The sequence below is a fragment of the Eumetopias jubatus genome, unplaced genomic scaffold (genome assembly GCF_037043125.1).
Source record: "Eumetopias jubatus isolate StellerSeaLion01/CBP00866 unplaced genomic scaffold, mEumJub1_p1.0 scaffold_8, whole genome shotgun sequence".
In the NCBI taxonomy this organism is placed as follows: Eukaryota; Metazoa; Chordata; class Mammalia; order Carnivora; family Otariidae; genus Eumetopias; species Eumetopias jubatus.
In genome coordinates, this window is record NW_028274814.1 from 7,885,828 (window position 1) to 7,911,874 (window position 26,047).

Consider the following 26,047-nt stretch of genomic DNA (forward strand, 5'->3'; position numbering starts at 1 on the left):
CTCGGTTCCTGCAACATGTGTAGGAAGATGGAAAGAGTAGAGTATTAGCAGCCTGGTCCTCCTCAAGCCTCATTTGTTTTTCCCACTGTTTTCAAAGCCATTGGGAATAATGGTATTTGCTGTGAAACTGTAAGGTAAATATTGCTAAAGAGGTCCACAGTATTATTTGCTCTACTTTCTTACCGTAATACTGCACACTTTTTATCCTTGGACTTAACCTTTAAGAAATTAAAATAGACCAAGTTGTTAACTTAGCAAAACTGTTGACAGTTGAGGACTTTGAGCCTTGCTCACAAGTATTTAATTTTTTCTTTTCATTTTGTAAAGGTACTATTCCAAAGCCACATTTTAGCCACTAAAATAGCGTAGTGACATTTTCTGTTCTACTCCTTTCTGCATTTGAAAGTATTTTCCAAAAAGTATGTTAAAACCAAATGTCAGGCATTTAGTACATTTTTCTGCATAAATTTTATCTTTAGTGAGACCTGACTTTTTAAAAAGGAAAGTAATAAAGCCAAATAATGTGTCTGTGTGTTTGTAGGGGAGGGAGTGGAGAGAAAGCTTTGGTGTTTAAAAAGCTACTAAAACACTTCACAGCTTAAGCCAATAGAAGAGCAAAATTCATCATGTGGGTATTCAGACAATTTGTGACTTGTTCTGTCTGGTTATGAGGCATAAGAGGAAACTAATAATAAATCTTTCTATATATTTCACATTTCCAGCTTGAGCAATAAGTACTATTCTGCCCTTCTTTGTGCTGAATCTCATATACTGTCTAAAGACTGCTTTGTAGAGGCAGTTTGAATAAATAGACCTTTATAAGACTGTCATCATTTTTCCATAAAACTATGGCAGAACAAAAAGTCTTGCACATAAAGCAGAGAGAAAAGCAAGTACTCAAAACAGAATATAAATGTTAATATGTTTATTAAAATTTTCATAACTTTGGCTGAACTTTGATTGAAGGCTTGTAGGAATTAGAGTCTGCTCTGGAGGATTTTATATAGACAACTGTAAACCCAAAAGTCATAATTGAATTTATGAGTGTGTGCTGGGTTTAAAATTATAATCCTTGTATATAGGAGGTAAATGTGGTCTTTATTAGAATCACAGTTGGCTTTTTTATGCCATTGGCGTATCTTAAATGTTTATACTCTGGCTTAATTTCTGGGCATAAATCACAATTAAGTTCATTCAGCTGATTTTTATGGAGTACCAGCCGTGCCAGGCACGGTTCTAGGCACGTGGGTCCCTTCGCACACAACACAAATGTTTTTGCCCTTGTGGCGTTTACATTCTCAGGGAAGGACATAGAAAAACAGATTCAACATAAATTCGTAATATAAAGTCAATTGTACAGTTTCAGAGGTTGGTAAATTCTGTGAAAGACACTAAAAGCAGGGCAGATTCAGAGGAATCAGGATTTTGAATCAGATTGTGGTAGCTTGTTGAAAAGGTCACATTTTTGAACAGACTCTTTAGGAAGACTCAGGAATGGGTTTATTTTGACCTTTTAATTTTATTGACTCGTCATACCCCTGAGATAGAGGAGAGATGAGAACTTGAATCAGTCTGTAGAAGTCTGGTGTCAATAGCTACTTTGGAAAAAATGATGCTCTTTCAGCAAGGCTCCCACTTTTTTTTTTCTTTTCTTTTCTTTTTTTTATTTTTTTGACATTAGCATACAAGTTGATGCTTCATTGATAGGATTTTTCTTCCGCTATGAAAGTGTAACAGAGGAAAAAAGCCCTGAACCTCTGGCAGGGCTTGTTATGAACTGCTAAGTTGCTGTATTTTCTATGTAGTTTGATTGAACTCTAAATTTAGTTTTATAAGCAACTTTGTCACTCGCCAGCACAAAATCCAGCCACCCACTATTGTGATCATTGTGAGTCAAATATTAAATAGCATGGTAGTTTCTATTTTATGCCTAGAGCAACAAAAATAGTAGTGCTACGATAGGATAAGTAGGCTTTTTATAACGTATCTGAGCTGAAGAATACCTAGAGATTTCATTTGATTTTTCTTGTAATAAATCAAATGAGTAAGTGTGTTTTTTCAGGTAACAAAAGCCATTTGGATACTGAGTACAGACTCCAGCAATTTTGCTATTTTTCTCTGGATAGTAAGAGGAACAAGTCTGGCCAATACTATAAAAGTGTCTGGGGGAAAACGTGGAAGAATTTTCATGTTAAGCAGGGCAGGTCCACTGGAGGTAAACACATAGTTAAACCACATAGTTAAAAACCTCATCCATGAGAGGAGCTTTCACGCAATACGCCATTTTTATGCCTGTGTCAGGATGTACAAAGATCATGAGCAAAAGCAAATAGTACTTGATAGAGCAACAGATTTCTCTCCAGTGTATAGTTTAATACTGCACAGAAATCCAAACAAGAATGGATTTTATTAAATGTGTTCTGTTACATGAGTGCATTTTGTGTTAAGACTAATTTGGCCAATCTCCTCTACCTGTATCTACCTCTTTCTGAGAAGTTTCTTTCCTAACAGATGAGTAACACTGTAATCTTCAGCACAATTGTCCTTTCATGTGTAAGGTACCACTCATCTATATTTACATTAGTAAATTCATTTTGATGCTCATCAACTTTAACAAAATGCTACACTGGACATTTACAAGTAACTTTATTGTCATTTTTTTGTAGACTACATGAGTGTCTTTAAAAAATATATATGTATATATATTACATTTCAGGGGCACCTGGGTGGCTCGGTCAGTTAAGTGTCCAACTCTTGATTTCAGCTCAGGTCATATATCTCAGGGTTCCAAGATTGAGCCCCGCGTCGGGTTCTATGCTGGGCATGGAGCCTGCTTAAGATTCTCTCCTCCCTCTGCCCTTCTCCCCTGCTCATGTGTTCTCTCTTTCTCAAAAAAATTAAATAAATAAAATGTATCACATTTCATAGATTTCAATTAAATCATTTTCACAGTAGTAATACATTATTGTTCTAGTAGGTATTCACTTAGGGTCTGCACTAACATATAAATAAGTAGATGGTTGAAGTTTTAAGTACAATACCACAGAGTATGTCCATAATTTTTTTTTTAGTATGAGAACACCATACCCATATTTTAGAGCATTCTTTCAGTGTACCTACAGTTTCAGAGTGCTACTGTGGGCACTGGTTTTATTTCTTCCATGCTTTCTCCACTCATTTAGCTTTTTTTGATTTTAAATTGTATATGTCTGTTTCAGATTCAGAAGGTAGATCTTTTGGGGGGCCATGTCTACAGCATGAAAAACTTCTGTGCATCAACTATGACTTAATTTTAAAAGTGTATTATGCTAACATTCTAATAGAAGCCTATTTCTTGTTTTCCATCCACAAAGATTTATTACAAATTATAAACCCTTATACACATCCATGGATTAAAAAGCAGAAAATCTGAAAATACAACAGTGAAAACATTCAGCGTCTTAGAATTACATGGATAATGGGTCAGTAATGTCAACAGAGGTGGAGGTCATTTGGGGCAAAGGCGTTGTATATGTGTAAATGCTCCTCTATACATAAACAAAGGCTGAGAATTTGCATATAGATTTTTTTTTTAAATCTTCTTTTTAAGATAGAAATAAAGGCATTTTTGCTTTTAGTTTAACGCGAGTATTTCCTTAAATGGAAAGTTTTAAACAGAAACTTTAACAGCATCATTATGGACACCCTAAATGGGCTGTATTTCTTTGGCTGAAATGAATGAACCTTTGTATAAAATCACACACAACACGTTTGCCTACTTTCAGGAAGGAGTTACTAATTAAATGTACAAAAGTAATAAAAACAGTATGCCTTCCTAATTTTCTTAATTATCTAATTGATACAGTTTTTATAAGAACATCAACTAATGCGAATTAATGGCTTTATTCTTTCTTGTATTTGCACACACACAGTTGATTTTGTAAATTCTTATGGAATTAAAAAAATGAAACGGATACTTATTTACATGTTTTGGTTTGAATAGAAACATTCTTCTATGTTGTTTTCGAGCTAGAAAAACATCAGTTTTAGTTCGCTGCCTGGATTCCAAATTAATGAATTCCAAATGATTTTTAAGGTGCTTTTTTTGGTTTTTACTTACCTATCATCATTGTATTTTATTTCCTTCGTCCTAAATCTAGAATGCTGACACACGGCCTAGCATACATTGTCTTCAATAAGTTTCATACAGACTTTTCCAAGGTTCTGCACAGAATGAGTTTTGAGGTCCTCAGATCTGACTTACCCTTTTTGTAGCTGGGGGGTCTCTGTGTAATCCGTGAGCAGATAGTCATCACTATCCAAGGTGCGGGGCAGCTTGGAAACTGGCTGAGAGACTGAAGCTACGGGTCACAGGCATAATCAGACAGTGGATAACTGGCTACCTGAGTTTGTATTTTATTGACATTCTTTTGATAAGATGATAGGCAGTATGGAAAGAATACAGACCTTTTGAGTCCGAACACCAGTTGAGGCACACTCCAGACCTTAGGAAAATTGCATTTAGGAAAATGTCTTCACCTCTCATTGTTTTCTCGTCTGCAAAATGAGGACGGTAATACCTCAGAGGATTAGTAACGGTGTATGTTAACCGTGTAACACATGCCTGCCACAAACAAACCTCAGTGTGTCATCATCATAGTTATTCTTTTCCAAAGCCTATTGTCTGTGATTTAAATATGTGCTATTTAGATTATCATCTTTCTCTTTAAACATTAACAAGCACACCTGAAAACAAACTATAGGGTAACCAATTTATATACATATGTGTATGTGTATTTCACCAATTGCGGTAACAGCTGCTGTATCGAAGGGGAAATGAGTCTGTCCCACTGCAGAGTGAACCTAACTTAGTCTGCATCCCTCAAGTGGCCTGCAGTGTAAATAGATACTGTATCCTAAATACAAAGCAGCCAACCGAAAGTGCTGTGAACTTAACCCCTAGCCATGGGGGAACAGGGGTGTGGAGCTTAGCTGGTGATCTTAAGGTTAAGATCTAAAAAGAAAAATTCTAGAACTTCAGCAATGTGGATGACAGAATTGATCCAAGAGCTTCTCAGGGAAAATGCTGTTTGGAGGCCCTCAGGACAATTTTGTAGTAAGAATGATGGAAGCCATATCCCTGCTTTAACCATTTTTATAAGGAAACTCCCACCTTTGAAGATGATGACCTCAAATCTGGGGAAAATTTTTCAAATAAAATCTTTTGCCACTGAACATTCTTGGCATACTCCATGAGTGTGCAGTGAAGCAAGCTCACTACAAAGAGATTATATAAAGGGGTAAAATTGAATACAGTCAAAACGTCAGGGTATCTTATTAGAGACAGCATACTTTTCCCCTCTAATTCAAGCACAACTAGTTTTTTCCTCCAGAGTTAAAATAAATCATTGTGTTTTTTGGCATGGGTAGTAGAAGAAAGAAAAAAAGAAAACAAAAAAGAAGCTAGGCTCTCACTCAACAAAGTATCTCACACTCTGGGAAGCACTCCAGAGCTGAGACCTGCCGAAGAAACAGTATATTCATGTCACCCTTTTAGTCCTGGGTGCTGGGGCTGGGGGTGGGCATGGCAGGCCCGCACACGCTCTTTAAGTTGAGTGTTTTATTCGCCTCTTTTTCTTCGAGCATATATAACTAAGTTGGCATCATCTATACGGAGAACACAGCTCCATTTGTAATACCCCTTGTTTTCCTTTTTCGTTTTCTATTAAAGAGTACGTTTTAGCACTTTAAATATTTTGAGTACCTTCAGAGTAGATCAAATACATACACCCCAAATGGTGCCTGGCATTTCGCAGTCAGTCAATACTCTTTCACTTTCCTCCTCTCTCACCGAGGTCCCATTTCTCCTCGCCATCCCGAGTTCTGCCTTGCCATGCCTGCACGACAAGGGCACCCTCGCCCTGTCCTCTCTGCCACACCGCAGTCCTGGCTGAGATGAGATAGACGGATTCCCTTCCCTGAAACTTGCTGGTCCACAGCCGAATCGTCACCTTCCCCCTTCTTCTCTGTATTTTAAGATCCAGAGAGCCAAGTGCAAACGTAAGCTCTACCAACTCCTGTTGGGGACCATGAGCACGTTCCCTCACTGTCATATCCAGGCATTCTAGATGCAGATGCTGTTACGTACATTTCGCTCCCATTCCTTTGGTTCATTCAGCAAATAGTTTTACCTCCAGAAGAGCATAATTACTGAGTATAATTGAAATGAATAAAACTAACGAGTGCCTACAGTTTGCCAGCTGGTGAACAAGTCGATGACACCTCTGTTTTCACAGAGCTCACAGGCTATTAGAGGAGAGAGATGGGTAAACCGACAGTTATAGTATAGTGGGATTAGTCCTTTGAATTGGGAGCAAAGGGAATGCATAAACTTGGTACCAAACCCAAATTTAAAGTTGTTAGGGCAGATTCCCTGAAGTATATCTAAGCTGAAACAACAGAGAAGAACTAGCACATGTAGAGGCACCTGCGTGGCTCAGTCGGTTAAGCATCCAATTCTTGGTTTCGACTCAGGTCGTGATCTCAGGATGCTGAGGTCAAGCCCCCTTTCGGGCTCTGTGCTCAGTGTGGAGTTTGCTTAAAGACTCTCCCTCTCCCTCTGTCTCCCTCTGCCCGTCCCCACCCCATGCGTCTCTCTCTGTCTCTCTCAAAACAAAACAAAAACAAAAACACACGAAGTCCTCTTCATCCTTGCAACCTTGCAAAAGCAGGCAGAGCATCCTTGGAAAAGCAGGCAGCATGTGATGAGGCCCTGACAACACAAAGGAGAACCTGCCACATTTCCAGAAGCAGGGGAACCTCCATGTAGCTGGAGCGTGCAAGGCATGGGAAGGAGTGGCAAGGATGAAAATCAGAGACACAGAGGTAGCTCACAACGTGCAATCTGTATAAACCTGTCAGAGAATTTCTGTTTGATTCTGTAGGCAGTGGAGGCAGAATGTGAGATGCTGGTGAGAAATGGCAGAAGCTGGAGTCAGGGTGGCAGAGACGGGAGGGAGCAGTGGCCAAGGGACATCTTAAGGTGAAGGGAAGTTTGTTGTTTTAAGGTAGGAGAGAATTTATTCGCTGTAAGTGCTGACAGAAAGGAGCTAGCTGGAAGAGGTGGAAGATTCAGGAAGAGCGATCTCTGAGAGAAGGTGTAAAAGTGTATGACTGCAGAGAAGTATCTAGATGATGGTCTAGGTGGGTTTAGATATAGAAGTTTCTAGAAGGGACTTCGAAGACCTTTCCACTTGTTGGACTCTGTATTCTCTGGAGTAGATGAGGTCTTCTACTGAAGAAGTTGCATTCACTCCACAGATTTTTATTGAGGGCTTGCTTTATGGGGGTGGTAAGTGATGTAACAGGATTCTTGCCCTCATGGGGCCCCTGTCTAGTGGGAAAGACAGGCCATGCAGTGATACATTACGCAGTTGTTGAATGGTGACTTTTAAGTATTGGGAAGGTAGGATGCTCTGAAAACCTAAGAATGAGAAACATGATCGACAGGGTCAGGACAGTCTTGCAGACTTGCTTGAGGAAGATCTGTTTGAGCCAAGCTCTGACGTTTCAGAACTCGCTGGGGCTCCCGATGAAGGAGGGAACTTGAGCAAATGCTTCGAGGCAGGAGGACGGGGCAGGGACGGGCTCACATGGAGCCTTGTAAACCGTGTGAAGATTTTAATCTTTTTCGGAAGAGCCTCTGGAAACTACATTTCCGAGAATGTTAAGCAAGGGAGTGACAGGATCCGAACAGCTCCTTAGAAGAACCTCTGCTGCTGCTGGTGGCGGCAAGGAGGCTGGTCAGCAGGTGCGGGGCCGCCGAGGAGGCTGGTCAGCAGGTGCGGGGCCGCCGAGGAGGCTGGTCAGCAGGTGCGGGGCCGCCGAGGAGGCTGGTCAGCAGGTGCGGGGCCGCCGAGGAGGCTGGTCAGCAGGTGTGGGGCCGCCGAGGAGGCTGGGCCACGGGAGAGGTAAACAGGGCGGCTCCCTGGGCTAGACTGGCTGCGGCGGCAATCAAGATGGTAGACCTGCAGACTATTGAGGAGGTAGAATTGACAGCCTTTGGCAATTGTTTGACGGGGGAGGGGATATGTAAGCCAGCTGGAGACTCCCACCTGTGGCTACAGAGGAGTGGAGCATTGCAGTTATCATCGTGGGGATGTGAGAAATACCGTAGATAGGAGAACGTGGAATAATTGCCGGAGAGCGTGTAAGTCTCGTTTGTTCATGGAGAGCAGGAATGTATGGCAGGACTGCTCCAGGGCTGTCTGGGTTTCCGGCACTCGTCTAGGTGTGGGGAGGGGCTGCAGGATTGATCTTAGACTGGAGGTTTCCGGCAAGTGTGATAGAAGGACAGTGTGTAAGAGATTTGAGAGTATTAGCAAAATAGGAGACATGATGGCCCATGGAAGTGAAGGCATGAAGGGTTGTTAGATAGGAAGGAAAGAAATGAGAACTAGAAAGAAATGAGCACTAGAGGTCCTTGCGACAGTAGGTGTGGGAGGCATAACCGAGTGACAGATCTCAAGGGATCAGAGATCAAAGTCCTATTGGGAAGTTTGAATTTAATATTTCAGTAGTGAAAGAGCTGCTGGTGATGGCAGAGTCTCGAGGTCGGCCCCGTGAGTGGTCGAAGCGAAGTAGAGGAGAAGGTCGTTCGAGACTCGGAGTCAGGGAGGTTAGAGGCTGGCATTTTGAAGGATATTCACGTGGATGCTGAGCTCACCCAAGGCGATGGCAGGAATTGAGGTGCAGAGGATGACAAGAACCAGGGGCTAACGTCTCAGAACAGTGGCTCTCGACGGGGGTGGCACTGCCCACTGGGAAGCATATGGGCATTTACTCTTTTATAAAGTCAGAATAGCTGAGGGGGCCAGGAATGTAGACGTGCCTTTCTGCGGAACACAGATCCGACCTGCATCCCGTATACTCTCGCAGATGTTTGTAGTGAACATTCAGGGACCAAACAGATCAACATAGGGTGGGGTGTCAAGATAAGAGGTCTGCCTTCTGGGACAACGAAGCACTATCCCATCCCATATATTTTTATGCTATACTTACATGTAAAGTGAGGGTCATTTGCAAAAGTATCATTTTCTTCACTTTGATAGTCTTGACCTGTTCTATTTCATCTGAGGCTGTTTCCCCCTCCCCTTACCATACCCCCCAAGTCTCCCAGTTGCTAGTCTTTATTATCCTATTTTCCTGCACCTTTGGGCTTCCATTTTCAGGTACTTTCTCATATGGAATGGTTCCTGAGCTTATTACTCTTAAATCCCACCATATTATAGGTGGGTGCAAACATCTGACGTCATTAGGTTTTCTAGTCATGTCCAAGCATTTACATATTGAAATACATATTTTATTATAAGTACTTTTTTGTCTTTCATATATTACAGTGAGGGCATTTTATTAATTTGGAGGGCTAGTGCATTACATTGGCTCCGAATTCCATTTCAGGGCATAAATGGGATATTACAGAGTATTTACTATAAAAAGGGAGAGCTGAGCCCCAGGGAATTGGTACTTGACAGCAGTTCCTGGCAAGACGGAAGGTGTTAGTGAGTGACCAGTAGTGGGGTGGGGGGGGTGCGGAGGGAACAGGGGAGGGCCCTAAAAGTGTCAGCAAAGCAAGGAAGGCATAGCCTCCCAACTCCAACTTCATCTTCACTCACACTTTTCCCTCCACGGGACACCCACCGTTCTCTTCTCCGTTCACCTGTCTGTTCTTCATTGTCTGGCATAAAACCTTATTCTTCTCAAAGCCCAGAAGAAGAATTAGGCAAGAGAATGAACACAAATGCCTGGATTCACACGGATTCCTCCCAAGAGAGGGAGCGTGATTACTTTCCGAATTAGCATGAAGTCTAATCGAGGTTCAAAGGCGTTAACTTTGTCCGTGACGTAGTCCCCCCGGGCTGCTGTAACGACACACCACAGCAGGGGTGGCCTGTCCACAACGGGAATTGACTTCTCACAGTCCTGGAGGCTGGGCAGTTGGTGGTCAGGGTGCCAGGGCGAGGGCCCTCTGCCAGGTCACACACATCTGGTGTGTCCTCATGTGCTGGAACTGGAGGGAGCTCTGTGGAATCTCTTTTATAAAAGAACACTGATCCCTTCCCGAGGGCTCCAGCCTCCTGACCTAAGGGCCTGCGCAAAGCCCCACCTTCTACCACCTTGGGCGCTGGGGTTCCAACATGTGAATTGGGGGTGGGGGGCACACCCATTCAGACCCCGGCACCCAGCATCACCAGGGAAAGGAGTAGTGAAGAGGGGACTCTAACCCAGGGCAGTCTGGGCTTGCAGCTTGCCTTCTGCCCAGCGCACGCACCACTGTTAAATGGACCCTGATGGCAGAGACGCTAGCCATTCGGGCCTTGTGACCTTCTAACTTGTTTTCCGACTCCTACTTGAAAGTGCTTTTTGTGTTGCCCCTAGTCTCATAATTGTTTTGTGTGACTCTCTCCATCCAATTAGTTTCTTTGAAGGCAGAGTTCACTTTTGTTCGCTACAGCAGCTACAGTATGCCTTGTCCATGGTGGGTGTTTAATCTGTATACACGGACTGCTTAGACACCTAAGGCTTGTGCCAGTTTTCAAACACTTAAGGACCCACTAAAAACGTAGTGTCACGAGAGTTACCTTGACCAAAGTACATGTGGCGGATGGTTTTGCAAATTTAAAACGCATCATTAGATTTGGATCAAAAATACAATTAACGTTCAAAGATGTTCTTTTATTAAGCCCTAAAAATGTTTGAAATTGAAATGACTGGTGCCCAGACTCTGAACTTTGACTTTTTCAGGCATATGTACATTTTTAGGCTCTTCTGGATACCATCACTTGGTGATATATACTCAGCTACTCTTGAGTGTGTTTCACTGAAAACATAAATATTTCTCATCTTTTTAATAGAAAGGCAGGGATTTAAATTTTGGTGGTAAAAAAGCAACAAACGAACTAGCTTTTCCTTAGGTACACCTGAACTCGAGATACTCTTTACTTGGGATGCCAAGTGGGATCCATGTTCTCAGGCTGTCTTAGGGATCCAGGTGAATTACAGACGTGTGTATGTGGTGTTTTGTTATATAACGTGTTTATATTCTCCTGTTTTTCAGGTCCTGTAGGAGTAGGTCTGAATGAACTGAAACGAAAGCTGCTCATCAGCGATACCCAACACTACGGTGTGACAGTGCCCCGTAAGTTCCCTGCACCCCCAATAACAATCGGTCAGCACTGATGAAAGATGGGTGGCACCTGACACGGGTCCAGGCGTTCAGCCTCTGGACCCACAACAGCCCTAGCAAGTATGCAGCAACACTCTCCACTTTTTACAGTGGAGGAAACTGAGGCATGGGAGTGAAAGGGTTGCCCCAGACTGCAGAGACCGTTGGTGGGACGTTTGTTAATCACGGCTTCTCTATTCTCAGTTTTTATGGTGAATTTTAGTATGCATGTGACACTAAATTAGTATTTACTAATTTTCTCCTAGATAAAAGCCTGACTCTTCTACTTCCTAAAATAAGTGCTAATATTTTCCAGAGGTTTTCACCAGGTTTAAGATCAGAAGGACCAAACCACAGAGAGCCGAAGGAGGCCTCTTCTAATAGAAGCCTTTCTTAATTACTTTTTATATGTAGTAATTGGCAGATGGTGTTAAATGGGCCTTTCATGGCCATATAATCCAAATATGGTGGGCTTTTCAGTATACAGAATTAGATCTATTTTTATAAAAGAGGTTTTCATAGGCTTTCTTACAAGTGAAATGTGATGCTGGAAGCATTTTGATCTCCAGAATAAATGCCATTTGACTACTTAATATGTTGATGTTAGAAAGCCGTCTAAAAGGCTAAAATTGAAATGTTGGCTTTTTCAAGTGGTTTTGGTCCTGTTAAAAACAAAACAAAACAAAACACACAACTGTTTGTATATGGCCCTGAGCAGTGTTCTCTAGTTTTGGAAGAGTTTGACTTTATTTTAAAATTATAGTTTTCTATTACCTCAAGTTACTCCTTGTTACTGCATTTTTCCAAATTATTGTTTATAATCATTTTCAGCCATACGTTACAGGGCCCTTGGTTTCCACCAACAGAGATGAAAGGAAAGGAAAAATGTGGAAATGTGGGATTAAACAGTGTTTTTTTTTTCTTTAACTTTAATTCACTTCTCTTGCAAAAGCTGGCTTGCAATATATGGGTAATTCGAGAATTTTACAAAACAATTGTCAGTCTTACAGGGGAGTAGTTACAAAGCACCTGGAGGGTGGAAAAATGGATTACAAAGGGAAAAAAATGCATGTATTAATCTCCTAACTTGTATTCATCTACTTTATTTGTCTTAGTTTATTTCATCGTCCCAACCACTGGGCGACATCTGCCTGCCACAGAGGAGGGAAGAGAAAGGCTATGGGACTTACTCAGAGTTGTACTCACCAGAGTTGCATGCACCATGATTCTACTTTTCATGTCCCTCCTATACAGCACTACCCAGTCTTTTCCAACTATGAATGCTCTTTATTGGCACATAGTTAGTAATAAACACCAATTTATTTGGAAGATGATAAATACCAATAAGACTGTCTCTGAAACATAACCCTTTATGGTAGTTTTGGTGTTACTCAAGGACCTGGGGCAACGTACTTGGGCCTCAGTCTATCCAACACTTTCAGATAATACCTGTCTCCGAGGTTGTTACAGAAATTGACAACATCCAGAAAGGTTCTGGGACTGGGACTCTCCAAAGAAATCCCCGAAGTAGTAATTTTCCACTCAGATTCACTTTTAAACAGGTGTTAATGTCAGAGGATCCCCACAGAGCAGTGTTTTCCAGACTTGCCTGATGATAAAAATCTCTTGGGCTTCTTAGGAAAAGATTCCAAGACCTTTCCAAAGAGATCCTCCTTCAGGAAACCTGACAGAATGCCTGAAAATCTATTTTATATATCCCAAGTGACTCATAACACTGGACATTTTGGGAAAATAACAGCCAATAGCATCAACTCAGGATGATTTCATTAATTACAGAAGAATGTATTTTAAGAACGGTTTTGGAATTTTAGATTGTTTTGCTTTGTAAAATACTCCAGGTAGAGTCTTGATTATCTAGAGAAAAATTATTGCTTTGATTATTCCACCAGTATTCTGTTCGATGTTTAACTATAAATCTTCCCCAAAATGCACTGAATCTCCATCAGAATGGGTAAGTTGAAAATGATGCGGAGCAATGAAACTCTCACGTATTGCTGGCGGGAGTGTAAATTAATTTCACCCACTTTGGAAAACTAAGTGGCAGTATCTACTAAGGCTGAGCGAGCATCTACCCCGTGACCCCGCGATCCCACTCCTAGTACGCAGCCAGCAGAGATGCACACAACATGCACTCTTAGATAGTCTTAGAAACGTTATTCAGAAGAGCCCCAAACTGGAAACGACCCGAATGCCCAGCAGCTGTAGACTGGATAGGTACGTGATGGTATATTCATACAACGGAAGGCTATGATGCACAATTTGCTACTACAATGCAGCAATATGAATAAACCCCCCAAACATGTTCAGTGAGAGGAGGCAGACAACGAAAGAGAATATGCAGTATGACTCCATGTTTACAAATACAATAAAAGCAGTGCTAACGTGCTCTTAGAAATCTTGAGGAGGTGGGTTGGAAGGGTGGTTCTGGAGTGCTGGAGATGTTCCGTTTTGTGGTAGAGTGCTGCCTACCCGGGTGTTTTCGATCTGTGGAAGCTCATTACGTTTATGTGTGAACTTCTCTGTGTATCACAGAGATACAGGGTTTTGAATGTTAAAAAGAAATACTTGGTACTTTAGTTCACTGTGGTTTGCTGATGTCGATTTGCTGGTCTCGACTGCACGACGGTTATGGAAGATGAACACCTTCCTTTATTGGAGAAAACTGAGTGATAGTTACATGGAATCTTCTCTAGGCTGTTTTTGCAACTTACTGTGAATCTATAATTATTGCAATTTAAAAAAATTAAAGGGATGCTAAATGAGGTAAATACTGGTGCTCTTGAGCTAAAATGGCAGAACAGATTATGTGATCTTTACAAAATACCTGTGTCGCCACGTTAAACGTTCCAAGTTGCTTTTAAGCCGAGGCCCATTTTCTGCTGGTTTGCTTCTTTGTGGCAAATTTCATCCTTGATGAGCAGCGTCAACACTGTTTTAAGGCTCTACGTTATCATCAACAAATTTAAGTGACTATTAATGTAACCAGTCTTTCAAAAGGCTGTCTCAGTAAATTAAAATAGTTAACAAAAAGTATTGCATTGATCTATGTGAGTGCTGTGAATTGTGTAAGACTGATAAATCACAGATCTGTACCTCTGAAACAAATAATACATTATAGGTTTAAAAAAAAAAAAAAAGATAGCAGGAAGGGAAAAAATGAAGGGGTGGAAATCAGAGGGAGAGACGAACCATGAGAGGCTATGGACTCTGAGAAACAAACTGAGGGTTCTAGAGGGGAGGGGAGGGATGGGTTAGCCTGGTGATGGGTATTAAAGAGGGCACGTTCTACACGGAGCACTGGGTGTTATACGCAAACAATGAATCATGGAACGCTACATCAAAAACTAATGATGTAATGTGTGGTGATTAACATAACATAATAAAATTTTTAAAAAGTGATATTGAAAAAAAAAAAGTATTGCAGTAGATGTCAAAGACTTGATGAATCACTTCCACAGTCTTTCTAGTCTGGAATTTGGGCACTCACAGTCAACCACACCTGTTAATCACTTTGTGGTTTCTCATGAAAGCATATATCACAGTTATATGTTTTCATAGGTTTCAAGGAACTCGTGTTCGATAACACTTCTTTGTCCATAGAAAACCCCAGTTGAGATTTCTAAAATATATATATAAAAACTAGGGTACCAATTAAAAAATTTTTTTTTTCTTATCTCACCATGGCCGTTACTTGGGAATTTTGTTGGAAGCAGGGGAAGAGGGTAGAGTTGGAGTTTGTCTCCTGTGTGTTTGAGGTTTGTCTTACACTGTAAACATAGTGGGTACCCAGACAGTGAACTGTAGTGAGGTAGTGGCCTGCATTGTGGTTAATATGTCCATCTTTCCCTTTGAAGTTCCCTTGAGAATTTCCAGATCCCTTAATTCAGGATTCCTTACTGTGAATGAGTTTGTGAGATCCCTATGGTCCCTCAGTGCAATAAACACGAAAATTCTTCAGTGGTAAAGTTACATCAAGCTTGGATAATTTGGGGTGCTCGTGATAAGCAAACAGTCTTGACCGTAGATATGTCCAGTTTTAAATGTGCTTATCAGTGTCATAAATGTCTTGTTCGCTTGATGTAGTTCTACTTTTAACCCTCCCTAGGGGACTCTCTCTGTCAGGGCAGTGATCCTTAAAACTGTGTGGGCTACATTTGAAGAGTGTCCTGACATTACAGTTGAAGAAAGGAAGCCTTTTCTCAGTTCGCCAGAGACCAATTAATGCCCATAAAATTCTCAGTCTTGATTTTCACCAATACATCTTTATGAAGCTAACTATTTGTTAAAGGAACACCAGTAAACAAAACGAAGCTGTTGAAGTAATAAATGAATATTAACCCTAAGTTTGAAAGCAGGGCATCATACTAATTTTAATAGCTTTTAAACTCTTGGGTGCATATTGTGTTATACACACATGATAGAGTCTATTTCTGTTGTGAAATTCATTCTTAGCTTTTATGATAGAATTAAGTTTATTAGTATGTCATGCTATTACTGCAAAGGGTGTGACACTTCATAAAAAAATAGCATAACTTCTTGGTGCTTTAAGAGCAGAAATATGAAAAACTGTTTCCGGAGATCTGAATGGTGTATTAAAATATGCTTGGTAACTAAATAAAAGTCCATTAAAATTTTAGATATAATTTAAATTAATCGGGTTTGTATTGAGGTACTGTTTCCCACTTCCCTCAGCTTTTGTTTTCTATATTACTAAGATATAATTGGAATAAATAAGCTGCACATATTTAAAATGTACAATTAGATCAATTTTAATATTCATAGACACACATGAAATCATCACCACAATCAACATAATGAACATTTCCATGTCTTCAAAAAATTTCCCCATGCATTTTGTAATCCATCCTTCTACCCCTGGCTTTGGGCAACCATGAATCTACACTCTGAAACTATAGATTAGTTTGAATCATCTAGCACTTTATATAAATAAAATTATACAATATGTTCCCAGATTCTTTTTGCCTGGCTTATTTCACCCAGCATGAGTTTGAGAGGTTGTTTCACAGATCAACAGTTCATCCTTTTTCATCGCTCAGTGGTATTGCACTGTATGGAAATTCTGTTATTTATTTATCCATCCACTTACCTGTTGATGGATATTTGGGGGTTCCCCCCATTTTTGGTTATTACACGTAAACCTATAAGCTAAATATTCTAATGAACATATGTTTTTGTTTCTGTTGGGTAAGTATGGAGTAATAGAATGGCTGGATCATATTTAATTTTTTAAGAACCTACCCAAACCATTTTCCAGAATGGTTATACCATTTTCCAGCCCAGTAGCAGTGTATGCAAGATCTAGTTTTTTGCAGCTTTGCCAACAATTGGTATAGACAGCCTCTTAAATTTTTCTCCGTGTGATACAGCCCTATCTCAGGGATATTACGGGTTCAGTTCCAGACCACCACAATAAAGTAAATACTGCAATGAAGCAGCTTAGATGAATATTTTGTTTTCCCAGTAGTCTCTTAAGTGTGCAATAGCATTATGTCTGAAAAAAACAACGTATATTCCTTAATTTTAAAATACTTTATGGTTAAACAATGCTAACCATCATCTGAGCTTTCAGTGAGTAATATTTTTGCTTGGGGAGGGTCTTGTCTTGAGGTGGCTGGCTGCTGACTGACCAGGGTGGCGGTTGCTGAAGGTGAGGGTGGCTATGGGAACTTCATAAAATAAGACAACAGTGAGGTCTGGTGCATCAATAGACTCTTCCATTCATGAACTATTTCTCTGTAGCATGCAGTGCTGTTTGATAGCATTTTACTCAATCCTCTCAAACATTGTGCTGCTTTATCAGCTCAGTTTAGGTAATATTCTAAATATTTTTCTGTCATTTCAACAGTCTTCACAGATTCTTCACCATCTCAAGAAACCACTTTCTTTGCTCATCCATAAGAAGCATCTCCTCATCCATTAAAATTTTATCACAAAATGGCAGTAATTCAGTCACATCTTCAGGCTCCACTTCTAATTCTAATTTTTGTGCTGTTTCCACCACATCTGCAGTGACTTCCTCCCCTCAAGTCTTGAACCCCTCCATGTCATCCATGAGGGTTGGAATCAGCTTCTTCTAAACTGTTAATGTTGATATTTTGACCTCTTCCCATGAATCATAAATGTTCTTACTGGCATCTAGAATGGTAAATCTTTTCCAAAAGAAAATTTTCTTTCTGTAACTCAGTTTTCAATTTACTTTGCCCAAAGCCATCAGAGGAATCACTATCTATGGCAACCAAATCCTTACAAAAAATGTATTTTTTTTTTTAAACATCCCTCTCGGGGTTTTTCCTTGATCCACGGGCTGCAGAATGGATGTGTTAGCAGGCACGAAAATAACCTTAATCTTCTTGTACATCTCCATCAGAGCTATTGGGTGACACGGTGCATTGTCAGTGAGTAGTCCTATTTTATTTTATTTTATTTTTAAATTTTATTGTGTTATGTTAATCACCATACATCTCATTGTTAGTTTTTGATGTAGTGTTCCATGATTCATTGTTTGTGTATAACACCCAGTGCTCCATGCAGTATGTGCCCTCTTTAATACCCATCACCAGGCTGGCCCATCCCCCAAACCCCCTCCCCTCTAGAACCCTCAGTTTGTTTCTCAGAGTCCATAGTCTCTCATGGTTCGTCTCCCCCTCCGATTTCCCCTTCATTTTTTCCTTCCTACTATCTTTTTTTTTTTAACCTATAATGTATTATTTGTTTCAGAGGTACAGGTCTGTGATTCAACAGTCTTACACAATTCACAGCGCTCACCATAGCACATACCCTCCCCAATGTCTATCACCCAGCCACCCCATCCCTCCCCCCGCACCACTCCAGCAACCCTCAGTTTGTTTCCTGAGATTAAGAATTCCTCATATCAGTGAGATCATATGACACATGTCTTTCTCTGACTTATTTCGCTCAGCATAACACCCTCCAGTTCCATCCACATCATTGCAACTGGCAAGATTTCATTCCTTTTGATGGCTGCATAATATTCCATTGTATATATATATATATATACCACATCTTCTTTATCCATTCATCTGTCAATGGACACCTTGGCTCTTTCCATAGTTTGGCTATTGTGGACATTGCTGAGCAGTCCTATTTTAAAAGGAATCTTTCTGAGCACTAAGTTTGAACAGTGGGCTTAAAATATCCAGTAAGCCATGTTGTAAATAGATGTGCTGTCATCCTGGCTTTGTTCCATTTATAGAGCACAGGCAGAGTAGATTCAGTATAATTCTTAAGGGCACTGGGATTTTCAAAACAGTCAATGAGCACTGGCTTCAACTAAAAGTCATCAGCTACATTCGCCCCTAACAAGCCAGACTGTCCTTTGAAGCTTGAAGCGAGGCATTGACTTTTCTCTAGCTATGAAAGTCCTAGATGGCATCGTCTTCCAGTAGAAGTCTATTTCATTTAAGTGAAAATCTACTTAGTGTAGCCACCTTCATTAACGATCTTAGTTAGATCTTCTGGCTAACTTGCTCTAGCTTCTACATCAGCATTTGCTGCCTCACCTCGCACTATTCTGTTATGGAGACGGCTTCTTTCCTTAAACCCCATGAACCAACCTCTGCTAGCTTCCAACTTTTCTTCTGCAGCTTCCTCATCTCTCTTGGCCTTCATAGAACTGAAGAGAGTCAGGGCCTTACTCTGAATCAGGCCTGGACTTAGGAGAATGTCATGGCTGGTTTAATCTTCTCTCCAGACCGCTCATACTTTCTCCATAGCAACAATACAGCTGTTTCACTTTCTTACCATTCGTGTATTCACTGGAGTAGCACTTTTTAGTTTACTCCAAGAATTTTTCTTTGCATTCACAACTTGACTGGTGCAAGAGCTTTCAGCCAGTTTCAGCTTTCCACATGCCTTCCTCACTAAGCTTAATCACGTCTAGCTTTTGATTTAAAGTGAGAAGGTGGGACTCTTCCTTTCACTTGAACACTTAGAAGCCATTGTAGGGTTATGAATTGGCCTATTTGGGGAGGCCTGAGGAAAGGGGGAGAGATCGGGGAAATGGCCAGTCAGTGGAGCAGTCGAACACACATTTGTTGATTAAGGTCACTATTTTATGTGGGTGCAGTTCATGGCACCCCCCAAAACAACTATGATAGTAACATCAAAGATCACTGGTCACAGATCACCATAACAAATATAATAATGAAAAAGTTGGAAATATCACAAGAATTACCAAAATGTGACATAAAGACACAAGTGAGCAAATACTGTTGGAAAAGTGGCGCTGATAGACTTGCCACAAACCTTCAATTTGTTTTAAAAACAAAACAATGAGAAACAGTATCTGCGAAGCACAATAAAACAAGGTATGCCTATATGGGTGTAGTGGTATCTCATTTTACTTGCATTTAATTAATGACTAATGATGTTGAGCATCATTTCGTGGACCCACTCATTTATGCATCTCCTTTGGTGAAGTGCTTATTCAAATATTTTGCCCATTTTTAAAAAATTCCCTTGTCTCACTGAGTTTGAGAATTCTTTACGTATTCTGGATATGTGTCCCTTATGTGATAAATGTGTTATTCATATATTCTTCTATCTGTGGATTGCCCTTTTTTTTTTTAGACTGTGCACACAAGGTGGGGGAGGGGCAGAGGGAGAGAGAGAATCTTAAGCAGGCTCTGCGCCTGGCATAGATCCTGAGATCATGACCTGAGCCAAAATCAAGAGTTGGTTGCTTAACCGACTGAGCCACCCTGGCGTCCCACCTTTTCATTTTTTTAATGGTGTTTTTCAAAAACCAGAAGTTTTTAATTTTGACAAAGTCTGATTTATCATTTCATGTTTTATGCTTCTGGTGCTCTAAAAATCCTTTATCTCAGGACCATAAAGACATTCTGCTTTTTCTATATAGTTTTATAGTTTTATAGTTTTACATTTTACATTTAGGTCTTGATCCATTTCAAGTTATTTTTTCATGTTATTTAGCAGATTTGCCTTGTTCCTGATCTCAAGGGAAAACAACTCCCATCTTTTACCATTAAGTATGATGTTGACTCATTGATGGCCCTGTTATTTGTTTGAAAGCAGTCTCTGCGATTCCTAGTTTGCGGAGACTTTTTGTCATGAATGGGTGTTGAAATTTTTTCTAATGCTCTTTCTGGATACATTAGGAAATGATGATGTATTATCCATTCTGTTAATATGGTGAATTCCATTGATTTTCAAATGTTCGGCTAACCTCTCATTCATGAGATAAACTACTTGGTCATGATCTCTTTTTAAAAAATGTATTGTCCAATTTGACTTGCTAATATTTTTGTTAAGGACTTTTGCACCTAAATTTATGATGGAGATTGGTGTGTAGTGTTTTCTAATGTCTTTGTTAGATTTTGCTATTAGGGTTATACTAATATCATAAAGGGAATTAAGCAGTGATTCGTCTTTATGCAAAAATATGTTGATGTAGGATTTGTGTTATTTCATTCATAATGGTGGACAGACTTCATCGGCCATCTAGGCCTGGAATCTTTGGGGGAAGGTTTTAAAAAACAGATTTATTTAGGGGTGCCAGGGTGGCTCAGTTGGTTAGGCATCTGCCTTTGGTTCAGGTCATGATCCTGGGGTCCTAGGATCAAGTCCCATGTCAGGCTCCCTGCTCAGCAGGGAGTCCACTTCTCCTTCTGGTCCTAACCCTGCTTGTGTGTGCTCTCTCTCTCTCTCAAATAAATAAAATCTTTAAATAATAGATTTATTCAGTAGATACAGTAGTTCAGATACTGTCTCCTCTTGTTTCAATTTTGATTCTTTATACTTTTCAAGAAATTTATCCATGTCATCTAAATTGTCAAATATGTTGGCATAAAGTAATGCATAATATTCTCTAATCCTTTTTAATGTTCATAGGATCTCTGGTAATAACTCCTTTTTCATTATTTATATTGGTGATTTTCGTTCTTTTTTTCTTAATCACTGTAACTAGATTTTAAATTTTTATCATATACTTCTCCTTGGCTCGGGTTTACTTTGATCTTTGTTTTCTAGCAATTTTTAAGATGAACTTTCACTGATTTTAGGTCTTCTTTTCTAATATAAGTATGTAAAGGCTTAAGTTTCCTGCTATGCACTGTATTCTTCATGTACTTCACAGTATTTGCTCACTTTTATTATTTCATTTTTGAGTCATAATTATTTTGAGGTGTTATTTAATATTTGAGGTTTTCCTAGATATTATCAGTTTTTCATTATTTTATGGTTAGAGAATTTACTCCCTATGATTTGGATTCTTTTAAATTCATTGCGACTTTTTATGGGCCAGCATATGATCTACCTTTTGACAAATGCATCATCTACACTTGAAAATAATGTGTATTCTTCAGTTACTGGATGTAGTATTACACAGGTATTAATTAGACCCCTGAGGTTGGTGATGGTGTGTAGATCCCCTGTGTCTTACTGAGACTTTGTCTAGTTCTATCAGTTGTTGAGAGGCAGTAAAACCCATTCTGATTGTGAACTTGTCCATTTCTCCATTTAACTCAGCCAATTTTTGCCTCATGTACTTTCAAGTTCTGTTATTATGTGTGTACAAATACAGAATTGTTAATTTAAGTTTCTCTTATCATTATGAAACATTCGTCTTTGTCTCTGGTCATACTTTTTCTTCAAGTCTCTTTTGTCTGATACTAAAGTAGCCACTTTAGCACCTTATGCTTACTGTTTACATGGTACATATACTGTCTTCTGTCTGTTCACTTTCAGCTAATCTGTCTTTAATGTGTCTTTCTTATAAACTAATAGCATGTACTAAGGTCTTGCTTTTTCACCTATTCTCTGCCTTCTAATTGGAGTATATAAACCAATTAACATTTATTGAATTATGGAAATGATTAAATTTAAGCTACGATTAAGTTTTTCTGTTTATCCCGTTTGGTGTTTTTTTTTTTTTTTTTTTGCTTTTTATTTCTTTTTTTTAATTTGAATGTTTATTAGTGTTCCATTTCACTTTACTTACTGGCTCTCTGCTTATATGTCTTTGCATTACTTGTTACTGGTTGCTTTAGGGATTACAACATGCTTAGTGTCTAACCATTGACAGTCTACTTAGAGTTAACTTCATGCCAATTTCACATAATATATAGAAACCTTGCAATCATATAAATCCCTTTCTCCTAGTCTTTTTTGTTCTAGTTGACAAATGTGTTATGTTTGCGTACATTGAAAACTACCAGATATTATAACTTTTAAATCAGTTGTGGGGCGCCTGGGTGGCTCAGTCGGTTAAATGTCTGCCTTCAGCTCAGGTCATGATCCCAGGGTCCTGGGATCGAGCCCCACATCAGGCTCCCTGCTCAGCGGGAGGCCTGCTTCTCCCTCTCCCTCTCCCCCTGCTTGTGTTCCCTCTCTCACTGTCTCTCTGTCAAATAAATAAAATCTTAAAAAAAAAATCAGTTGTATATATATTTTATATATATATGTATGTCTATATTATATATATATGTATGTTTAATGTAAGAGGAAAAAACAGACTTTTATTTCTACTCAGCTGTTCTTTCTGTTGCTCTTTTTTCATTCCTTGAAGATATAAATTCCTTCTTAACATTTCCTTTTAGCCTAAAAACTTCCTTGAATATTCTTTTAGAACAGATATGCTGATGAATTCTTAGTCTCTCTTCTTCTGAAAAGGTGTTTGTTTTGCTTTTTTCTCCTGAAGGATATTTTAGGTGAAGTTCTTTTCTTTCAGTACTTTAAGTCTAGATATTATTTCATTGAGTTCTTGTTTTTACGATTTATAATAAATCTGTAGTCACTGAAATCATTATTCCTCATGTGTACTGTATTGGTTTTTACTGGATGCTTTCAAGATTTTTTTTATCCTTGGCTGTTAGTTACTCTGGTTTTGATGTGTCTAGGCATGATTTTTCTCTGAATTTATCTTATTTGAGATTTGTTGAGCTTCTGAAATTTGTAAAATATATGTCTTTCACCAAATTTTAGCAGTTTGGGGCCACTGTTTCTTCAAATACATTTTTTTTTTTTTGCCTCAATATCTTTTTCGTCTCCTCTGGCATCCAAATTACACATTTATTACACAGGTCCCTCGGGTTCCATTTATATCTTTTCAATCTTTTTTTTCTTTGTTGCTCAGATTTTATAATTTCCATTGATCTACCTTCAAGTTCATCGACTTTTTTCTGTCCTCTCCATTCTGCTACCTAGCCCATCTAGCAACTTGTTTCTGTTAGATATTGTATATTTCCATTCTAACATTTCCATTTCGTTCTCCTTTATAGTTTCTATTTCTCTGAGAATTCATATTTCCATTCCTTTCAGATGTGTTTTCCTTTACCTTATAAAACACAGTTATAAACACATAAGTTCTTAAATTCTTGAATTCTTTGGTAGTTCTAACTTCTGGGTCATTCAGAGTTGCCATCTACCATTTTCCCCTTGAGAATTAGTCATAATTTCTTGGTTCTTTTATATTAAATGATTTTAAATTGCATTCTGGATGTTATGAATGCAGTGTTGTATCAACTCTAGGTCCTGCTTACAATGGAGCAGAAAATACAGGATTAACTTAGAAACAAAAACCCTGAGGAGTTGCAATGCCAACATGGCAAGTGAAAACCTGGATATAGCTCATCCTTACTGCTGATTACAACTAAAAACTCTGGGCCCGAGATAGCGGTTGGAGCACTTTGAAAATGAGTAAAGCAGGAAGATGGTGGAGGGGAGTCAACATTCTGGAGAATGTTTTCATTTTAGCAAGTAATCACCCTTTTAAGTTCATACCGCAAGTTCTGTCTCATTTTCTGTGAGTTGTGGTTTCAATCTCAGTTCAGTTCTCTTAAGTTTTTGCTACACTGATTTGGGTCTTCACTGTCACATGTGGTTCAGGGGTGAGTCTGGTAGTTGTGTGCATAGTTCAAATCTCGGCTCGGTTCTCTAAGCCTTTTCTACATTGGTTTGGGGGTGTTCTGTACTGCTGTTATTCACGGGTTAGGCTGAGACTTGTGTATTCTAATCTCAGTTCACATATGAAAATATTGCTGTGTTACCTTGAGTCTGAACTGCAAGTGTTTCGCTCAGGGGTTATTCTTCAGCTAGTCTTGGTTCCTTCACAGCTTTAGAGTATCTTCTTCACCCAGTCTTCCTGGATTACCTCCACACTCTTCAATTTGTAAGGGCTTTTTGTTTTTTCTTGGTTCTTTTCACCAAAAAGGGCTCCTACTGGAATTTAGTCACACAGAACAGCATGATGCTCTGCAAATGTTCCACCCTCAGGGCAAAGCTAAGAAGAAATAAAAGTTAAAACTCTACCCCATGCAGGTTGATTCCTCTCCACAGTCTACCTGCTTTTTATTAATTTTCAAAGTGCTGAGATAGTTGTCTGGGCCCAGAGTTTTTAGCTGAAATCCACAGGAAGGATGGTCTATGGTCAGTTTTTTGTTTGCCCCATCAGCATGCAACTCCTTAGGTTTGGTTATGTTTTTACAGTTAATCCTGTATTTTCTGCTCCATTAGAACTTAGTAGCAGATAGGCAACATTACTGAACATTTGGAAGTTCAGTCGTATTCTAAGAAGGTGTTTATAATTTTGCAAAGGAGGAATGAATAGCACATAGAGTCTTCGAATTCAGTCAATTAGAAAAACAAAACATTGATGGCATACTTACTATGTGCTGTGTGTGGAAGACAGTAAAATAATTTCAGAGTTTACCTTACAACCTAGTAGGCATTAGGCTTGCTTCAATGAATAAAGATCAGTAAATATGGTAATAAGCATATTACCTACAAAAGACAGGAGCTTTTCCTTGGGTAAAAATACTATTTTTTATTTAACATTATAACCTTCAAAATAATGAATAGCACAGACACAATGCAATTTAATTTTGAATCCACATTCAAATTAGTGTTGCGCTTTCATATCGGTAGAGAAAATCTGAATGACACTTTATTTAATCAATTTGCTTTTTTCTAAGTTTTTAAATCTCGTTTATGAAAAACACGTTATTTTTTATTTTACTTAAAGATTTTATTTATTTGAGAGAGAGCGCGAGCACAAGCAGGGTGAGGGGCAGAGGGAGAAGCAGGCTCTCTGCTGAGCAGGGAGCCTGATGCAGGGCTCGATCCTGGGACTGTGGGATCATAACCTGAGCCAAAGGCAGACATTTAACCTACTGAGCCACCCAGATGCCCTGAAAAATACTTTAATACATGACGATTTCTTTTTTAGTGTCTTCTTTAGGGTAGCTGATGAAAACTTTTGTAAACTCTTTTTAATTAAATTGCAGACACGACCAGAGCAAGAAGAAGCCAGGAGAGCGATGGTGTGGAATATATTTTCATTTCCAAGCATTTGTTCGAGACAGATGTACAAAATAACAAGTATGTGGCAGTTTTTTTGTGTGACTCTTGTTTTTAAGCCTGTGCCTCTGTATCCAGTTTCAGGGAACTGAGGGTTCCCTTCCGTTTGAAATAAATTTTAAGTTTTATAATATCTGAAACGGATACAAAGGTGATAATTCAGTTAGTAGGTGTTACCAGTCTTCACCTGTAATTTTTTAATAACCTAGAGCTGCTATGTTTCTGGTAAGTTCAATGGGTAGGAATTATTTTGAAGGATGAGGGAATGTTGCTCGTATATTATTGTGACCTCTTTCCACCCCACTCATTGCATCTTAACATAGAATTTGAATAGAATTTTCTTTAAAAAACTAACAACGATGTAATAGATCCCTCGTTCAACCCTCTCTCCCGCATGCACCTCTCTCCCTCATTGGCTCTTCAAAAAATTAAATTACTGTTCATCACCTTGCTTGTACCATGTCCCTT

General features: G+C 39.3%; 1 protein-coding gene across 1 annotated transcript in view; it reads left to right on the top strand.

Moving 5' to 3' along the window:
* MPP7 (MAGUK p55 scaffold protein 7) overlaps positions 1 to 26,047 on the top strand; it is a 287,565-nt gene that overhangs the window by 256,012 nt on the left and 5,506 nt on the right. Inside the window, exons 13-14 of the mRNA XM_028120937.2 lie at positions 11,096 to 11,176; positions 25,507 to 25,600. Coding sequence (XP_027976738.1) covers positions 11,096 to 11,176; positions 25,507 to 25,600 — 175 coding nt within the window. The remainder of the gene's footprint in view (positions 1 to 11,095; positions 11,177 to 25,506; positions 25,601 to 26,047) is intronic.